At 39.5% G+C, this 8,093-nt stretch overlaps 1 protein-coding gene across 1 annotated transcript in view; it reads right to left on the reverse strand.

Moving 5' to 3' along the window:
- Positions 1 to 3,404, reverse strand: part of LOC144524350 (neuronal acetylcholine receptor subunit alpha-7-like) — a 37,141-nt gene extending 33,737 nt beyond the window's left edge. Inside the window, exon 1 of the mRNA XM_078260532.1 lies at positions 2,991 to 3,404. Within this exon, the coding sequence (XP_078116658.1) occupies positions 2,991 to 3,051 (61 nt within the window). The 5' untranslated portion in view covers positions 3,052 to 3,404. The remainder of the gene's footprint in view (positions 1 to 2,990) is intronic.
- Between the last annotated feature and the right edge of the window lie 4,689 nt (positions 3,405 to 8,093).

Below are 8,093 nucleotides of genomic sequence, written 5' to 3' on the forward strand. Positions count from 1 at the left end.
CAGAGAAATGAGAGATGATGAGAGTTGATAACAGGAGGCACAAAAATGAGGGAGACAGAATGTAAAGAAAGGGCAGGTGTGAGAAATACAATTTGGGTTAGAGGGAGGTGAAAATGAAGTGAAGGTAGGGGGAAATCCAGTTCATCTATATGGTATGTGTATAGTTTCATTCATTAAAACAAGATGGGCTGTAGTGTCAGTTGGTTTATTTAAATTATTGGTGCATTGGTACACATGCATGTTGGCTATTATATTAATACAGGACAGTTTCAATGTATCAAATATGGTATTTAATTATCTGCACTTTAATATAGCCTATAATTAGAGTGCACTTTGGGTTTTCATTTGCTATGTTTATGTTGTGCTGCTTTGTGTTCAAAACAATTCCAGATGGCAATATAGATATTGTAAAAAGGCTTACATCTAAAAAAAAACAACTAAAAAACTAAAAAATGTAACCACTACAATAGACAAAAAGCCAAGAGAAGGGTTGCATGCCATTATCAATAACTAATGTAGAAAATCAGTAATAATAAAGGGTAAAGGGGATGTCAAGGAGAGACAAGGGAGAGTGAACAGAGACAGATGAGTAACAGTAAAGGAGACCACTAGGATGAAAGTCATCCTAAAAAGATCAATTTTACATAAAGGGATTTCAATACGTTCTGCAGCTGACTGTCCGTCATTTCTTAGTGCGACTGTCTCTTTGTGTACTTCTCTGTAAGGAAATGGGTTTTCATAAACACAAGCTCATTACCCCTGTGTGTGTGTGATGCTTAAAGCCACAGAGCCATCCATTAGCACATCATTTCCAGCAACATTTGACAATCCACAGTGGTGAGCAGGGATCAGGCGTATGGTGTTGTGTGTTAATGGAGTTTTGGATGGATGGATTCATATGGGAGATTAATAATCTATGGTCGAGGGCTCAGAGCTCTAAAACCACTGGATGTTTAATCCTAATCCAGAAGCTAAAACCTTCGTCGTGTTGCAACACTGAGTGCGTGGCTACCACATCGATACTTCTACACCATGTTGAGCACAATCTACCATGCCTTGCATATCTTTCTAGAACTAAAATTGAAGAAAGCTCCACATGTTATCAGGAACTTTTATATATGTAAGTTTAGGGTGGCCATATACAGCTCCAGTTTTAAACTTTTGAGGTAACTTGAAGGCAGCGCAACCTGTCTACCATTTTAGCATTGTCAGTGAACAGCAGCACTTAATGTATAATACCTTAACACATGAATGCTGGCATAAAAAGTGCAATTAACATAAACTTTGTGATTAAAGAGCATAGAGTCTGGGGAACTGGTAAGTATTGCTGATTATGGAAAAAAATAAGTAGCAAACAGACTGTGAAAGATTCTGCAAGAGGGAAAGAGAATAAATGAAAGAGACAAAGGAAGACATCGAGAGAGATGAGGCGTTGCATTGCAAATCAAGCAGAAATTATTACAGCATCTGTGCCAGGCAACTTCACTCTTACCAGTGAGAGTCAGTCAAATAAATTAATTGGAGGGTGTATGTACTGTATTTTTGCTGCACCTGAATATGGGGCTGTTGAGTCTGTTATATTTAGTATAACTAAGAAAAATGTCCACTTCAACTTACGTCTAATTTACGTATCTGTCTATACAGCTGCGTGAAGTCTTGGTTGTCACAAAAATCATGTTTCTATTTCAAGGACACTAAATTTTCCTATCTCGCCTCTTTTGGATATTGTGTTTCTCTTGACACACTAAAGCTGCTTATCAATAGTGCAGTGAATGTGACATACTAGGGCTACAAGCAGCTAGCTGGTACTTTAATCCCCATGCACAAAGACACATGAGCAAGCCTATTCTCCTGCCAACAGTCAAACATGACTCACCATGACATTCTGTTAAAAGAAAACATATAAGGGACATATAAAAGACATAGAGGCCTCCTGTCAAGGCTTTGCGTGTAATCTATTCTCTTCATCTCTCCATTCAGTCCCTGTCATTAAAGCTATTCCTCCTCGCCTCCTTCCCAACAAGATGACCACTGACTAGATTGGTATGGAGATGTGAGAAAAGTGGAAGATGGCAGGTTTGATGTCTGCACATGGTGGACAAATGCACATACTGTATACGCACACACACACACACACACACACACACACAAATTTGAAGGTATATCTTCAGCAAAGCTGCTGTGTCGCAAACCGGTAAGTAAACAACCCAGATGCTACAGATGCTGATGCTGATGCTGCTGCTGCTGATGATGATGATGATGATGATGGGATGGGGCTTAGGAGAGAATAGAGTCATGCATGCACATGTAATTGCACACAAATGATCAAACATGAATACACGGACACATGCAGTGTTTAAAAATACCTCTTAGAGTAATAAATCACATTTTTACAAAGGTGCATAAGTGTGTCTTTGTAAAAGAACAAACTGAAGTACATCCAGGTAGCAGAAAGAGGTGGAGTTTTTTAACTAATTAACATTTGTCATTCAAAGATTCAGAAGCCACTGTTATTCAATAGAACATTTGATGACTCTATAAAACAAGTTATAGTGATTATTTGGGCTTCATAACTTAAAATGAACTATTAAAAAGTTCCATATCTGTCATTCCAACATGCAAACTCTGTTTTGTTTACCATGCTGTGATCAAAACAAAGCAGCATTAATTGCCTCCAATCAAATTCAGGTTTACATTTTGCCTTTCATTTAAATAGCCTAGTTTATAATACAAAAGAACAACTTGCCCTTCCAGCAAAGACCAAACAAAAGCTCTTTATTCCCTTTAGGAATAACAGATAAAGGCCTATATAAACTAACGTTTAGAGGATTCAAAACACATACTAAACGCCTGCACGACTAATAGGGATTTTCCGTCCAAATCATCCATTTATTATATTCTTCATTTACCTAAACGGGATCATGCACTCACTGAAGTTAGTGCCTTAAAAGAAAGGATAAAAAAACGTATTTACTTTTCCACAAACCTACCTTTAAAAAGCATCGCTGCACAAATATAAAATCCAACCAAACATGGTCCCCAAAACTTCATCCTGGCACCGCTCTGTGGACACCGCCGGCAGCGGGCTCTCAGTGTCGGATGAAAAGGGAATCAGCTCCGGCTTGGCGGTGGTGTGAACATGAGGATGAAGAGAGACGAAGAGGAGGGAAACGGAGTGTGTGAGATAAAAGAGACTGAAAGCCCAGAATGAGTCTGGAGTTGAGATTGGCGCGTTCACGCTGCTTCACAAACACATTTCCTCACACAGCGCTGTACGGGGACGCGCGTCCGAGCTGGAGTTTAGCAGAAATATGGCTGCTATAACTTCACACGTCAAACAAGCGATGACAGTAAAGTTTCTGTATCCTAATAGCTGATAGAGACGGTCACTTCGGTTATAAGCCAGAGTGATGTTGCATGGTATTTCATTGCGAATTTATTAAGACCTCACGCCCCTCACGGCGTGTTTTACAGTGAAGCTGTATAGCCTAAGCTTACTTTTGGGGTCAATGATATTTAAATCCTTAAATAGTTAATGGTTTTGTTTAATTCACTGTTACATTCGCTTTCTTTGGTGCTAATTTGCGTTAAAAAGTCAATGTTAGCTCTACGCAACTTTATAAAGTCAGTTGTTTTGTGTCTCATGCCCTCACCTGTCTCCAAACCGTGCTCACCTACATTTAAGATGTGAGCGTGCAGCAGGGGGGACCGTGTGACGTAGACGGAGAGAGAGAGAGAGAGAGAGAGAGAGAGAGAGACAGAGAGACAGAGAGTGTGTGTGTGCGTGTGTGTGTGTGTGTGTGTGTGTGTGTGTGTGTGTGTGTGTGTGTGTGTGTGTGTGTGTGTGTGTGTGTGTGTTTGTGTTTGTGTGGGAATGCTGCCCTACTCAAGGAGTCTATAGGCTGCTGTAAACTGTAGGTCCTGACTTTTATATTTAGTCAATTTATCACTTGAAATGAAGATTTAGTATTAGCATTATTAGATGCTTTAGGCCTATTTATTTGGCATGAAGCAGCTTATGTGACATCACAAATCAGGTTGTGGCCAGAAGGGTGCATGCTTGCGAGTTTCAAAGGAAGAAGTTATCTGTTTTATGTGATTCATTTAAGTTGATTTAAACTTTAACAATACGTCTAGTATTTTAAAATCACAGTGAAGTTGTTTGTGCGCTAATCAATATTCTTATAACAATGGTTTAAATTAGTATATAAAGTTAAAGGGGTTTCTTGTGACGAACCCTAGGGAGCTTTTTATTGTCTTTCAGAGTTTTGGTTACAGACAGAACTTTACTCATTTGTTTCAGTCCGCTGCTCCTCAGCATTGTTTCTTCTTCAGCTCTAAAGCTCTGTTAAACCCATAGTTCGCTACCTTCCCAGTACCAAACGGCAGACAGACAAAGTTAGTGACTAGCTGGTGAATATAGCGGAGCATTTTAAGGAAAACAGACCAAAAGGAGCGTCTATATTAGACTTACATTCATAATGTGGACAAAGACAAAACTTCAAATGAATGCTAGTGTTGCTCTGTGACTGCTGGATGTGTAAATAAGCAATGGTTTGCAAACACATTCGCCATATCAACTTTATAAATTCATAATTTGTCAATGTTGTGTTTACAGCTTGATGAGCCTCACCGGAGTATCCAAAAATCAATTAATGCTGGTTTTGATCAAAGACAAGTCCATGGAGTCATAGCTACACACAAAAAAGAAACAACTCATTTCAGTTTTTCCTCGCTGGTCACCACCAGGCCTGAAACTTTGGCCCTTGAAGTAAGCACAGATTACCCAACCCTCTTTCTCCCACAGCTGTAGACTATGAATGCGATGTGTGTCACACTGCAATTTTCCACTTCACAATTTTACAAAGAGGTTCATCAACTGCATTTGTGTCGTATTTGTCACCTTTTCATGCCAGCCTAGCTAATAATCAAATTACCTATTTATTCCAGTCCATAAATAATTTCATTTGGAAATAGTATCCGATGAGGGGGAACGCTGCACATTTGTGCAAATGTTCTCACCGCCTGGCTCCTTTTCTCTCCCTCTCAGTGAAACACGAGCGTATCATCTAAGAAGCAGTCATGTGCCAGTGGTATTAGACCACTTCTTGCAAGCACTTACTAACACATGCTCTCACACACCAGAGAAACAATGCAATACACCTCAGAGGTTTGGCTCTCAGGTGTCAGGCCAAGCTATATTTGTTTAAACATCAAAGATCAGAGAATACTTGTAGATTTAGTTCTGTCACTGTAGTGAATCTGAATCCACAATTTACATATTAACCCCTCAATAGTAGGCCTACAATCTGTCCACCCTTCAAATAAGGACAGAGAGGAAAGATGCATCGTATTTTATTTTTTTTAATGCACTGAGCTACTGATAGGAGGTAAACAATAGCAGAGAGGGAACTGTAGCAATTAGTGGAAAAGACCATGGGGAGCTGTTAATTATTTATCTTTTATGAATGAGAAGTGTTTTGCTAATGGACTTCAAAGTTTTGAAGCCAGCCAAGCCACCGTTGCTTCTTTCCTTCTTCTCCTTTCCTTCTTCTTTCTGTCCATTTTTACCCTCCACATTTCTCTTGTCTTCTACTGCTTAAAACAAACCTAGAAAAAACATAATTGCTGAAACACAGACAGTGCTAAATAACCCCGTTTTCACCTGGTTTAAGAAGCCGATCTGAGTGATGTGATCATCACAAGTGGACAGATCTAAGTACAGGTGAAAGCTCTCTCAGGACGCGTTGAGGACGTATTAAGATCACCTAGAGCTGTCCATATGTGATCCGATCACTCAGGACAGATGTTAAAACCAGGTCAGAACATGTGTATGACATATGTGAACACCACACGAACACAAGTTACTGTAAAACAAATTGACAAAATGTAAAGTGTGCATGCAATTTTAAATTATATATTTTGTTAAACACCTTTCTCTGTTTTCCCATATCAAATATTTGAAATATTCACCAGTCCCAGCAGGGTTCGTGTGTGTGTGTGTGTGTGTGTGTGTGTGTGTGTGTGTGTGTGTGTGTGTGTGTGTGTGTGTGTGTGTGTGTGTGTGTGTGTTTAATTTGCTGTTACATTCGCTTTCTTTGGTGCTAATTTGCGTTAAAAAGTTAATGTTAGCGCTACGTAACTTTATAAAGTCAGTTGTTTTGTGTCTCATGCCCTCACCTGTCTCCAAACCGTGCTCACCTACATTTAAGATGTGTGGTTGCAGCAGGGGGGACCGTGTGATGTAGAGAGAGAGAGAGAGAGAGAGAGAGAGAGAGCAAGTGTGTGTGTGTGTGTGTGTGTGTGTGTGTGTGTGTGTGTGTGTGTGCGTGTGTGTGTGTGTGTGTGTGTGTGTGTGTGTGTGTGTGTGTGTGTGCGTGTGTGTGTGTGATAGAATTGGGTCAGATGAGTTTTAGCTTTGTCTGAGTTGCTACCTTTTGCTGTGGCAGAGAGCACAAGGGTCCCAGAGCTACCCGAGGTGTGTGTGTATTTGTGCATGCTTTTGGGAATCTGTGTGTTTTATGTCTGTTTCTGTAGTTTTACATTCAAACTTGTCATTTGGGATCTTTTCAGAAATATGTGCACTAAGAAACAATTAATGTGAGGCTTTTTCTGCCCTCTAATACATGTTGTAGGTTATCTGTGACTATACGCCCACACGATGAAGTGAATCTTGGTCCCCCTGAAACAGTTCCTCTGCTGTCCTGCTGCCAGCCAGCCATTCATCTCTGTAACACTGCCGAGGTGGTGACTTATTATGGGATGTCAAAGAAAGGTCAGACCTCTCACACACACTTATAAGTTTACTCTGAGAAAAGTCAGCAATGCACACAAGGGTGAGGGACAGACACAGAGTCATACAGTCTGGAAAACACAAACAAAACACATACAGTAGCAAACAAGAGTTGTGCATTGTGTGGGTGATCAAAGAGGTCTTTAAAGAAGTGCTCATACAATTACATACACTAAAATACTGTCACTATACACAAACTTAGAGATGCTTAGGTTCATAAATAGAAGGAATTTAAATAATTTATGAGTTTTGTTCTGTTGGACCTCTGTTATTGCCTCTCTGCATCAACTCTTATCCCCACTTCAGCTTTAAGGTGGTCATTTTCGTGTGGCTGCATCTCTGTTTGAGCGAGAGTGTAAATATTACATCACACAAAGAAATTCTCAGGAAGGCTCCTGCTGTGAGCTTTTAATGCAGCACCTTCCAAAGTAGGAACTTAAATTAATACTCTTGGGAACTGCTTTGAAATTTTCAAGGTCTTAGCAAGCCTTTCTTGACTCAAAAACCAGTCTTTAAATCCCCTTCCCTTAGGTAATTCTACATACACTTGCATATATTTTATTAAGTTTTTCATTAAATCTATCACATAATCTTTTGTCACTTCTATTCCTGATTTCACATCATCAATTTACTGTGCTTACATATTTTTACTTCGCCAAGGACTATTTTTAAACAGGTCTGCTTACAGATTTTTTCAATCCATTGACACAGGTTCGATTCTGACTAACAAAACAAAAAACGTGTGTCACACATGGGTTGAATGCCTCGAGCAGAAAGGTGAACTGTCTACCAACCATTAAAATGGTAAGAACCCCACCCAGTGGAAGAAATGTTGATGTACACAAAACTATGTATATTAATAAATACACATATTATAATTCTTTTGTGACCTGTTGTGAAGATATTTTATATGCTTTGAAAAGCACATTTTAAAACATTTTACAGCAAACAAAGCTAATTTACTTCAAATAAGTGTGAATTAAGTTTATTATTGACACACCAGATTGCTGTCATGAATTAAACTTCAAAAGATGTTGACTGGAAAATACTGAGTATTGGGTTCAAATCAAGAGTCCTGCAATGTAATAGTTTACTGAGAGACTGTTAGTCCAGACAGTATGTATTTATGTTGAGTCTGAGAGCTCGCCTTGTTCCTGTGGGCAAGCATCAGTGTGTGTGTTTTGGGACAGTCAGTCAGAGCTCTGGCACCCAGATAAGTGGTTACTTTGAGTGTCCGGGCATGATGCTTGAAGCCATTCACTCTTCTCTGGTTCCTGTAAAAGAAACCCTTGTTCACTTT

Source organism: Sander vitreus, chromosome 10 (assembly GCF_031162955.1).
Source record: "Sander vitreus isolate 19-12246 chromosome 10, sanVit1, whole genome shotgun sequence".
NCBI classification, from domain to species: domain Eukaryota; kingdom Metazoa; phylum Chordata; class Actinopteri; order Perciformes; family Percidae; genus Sander; species Sander vitreus.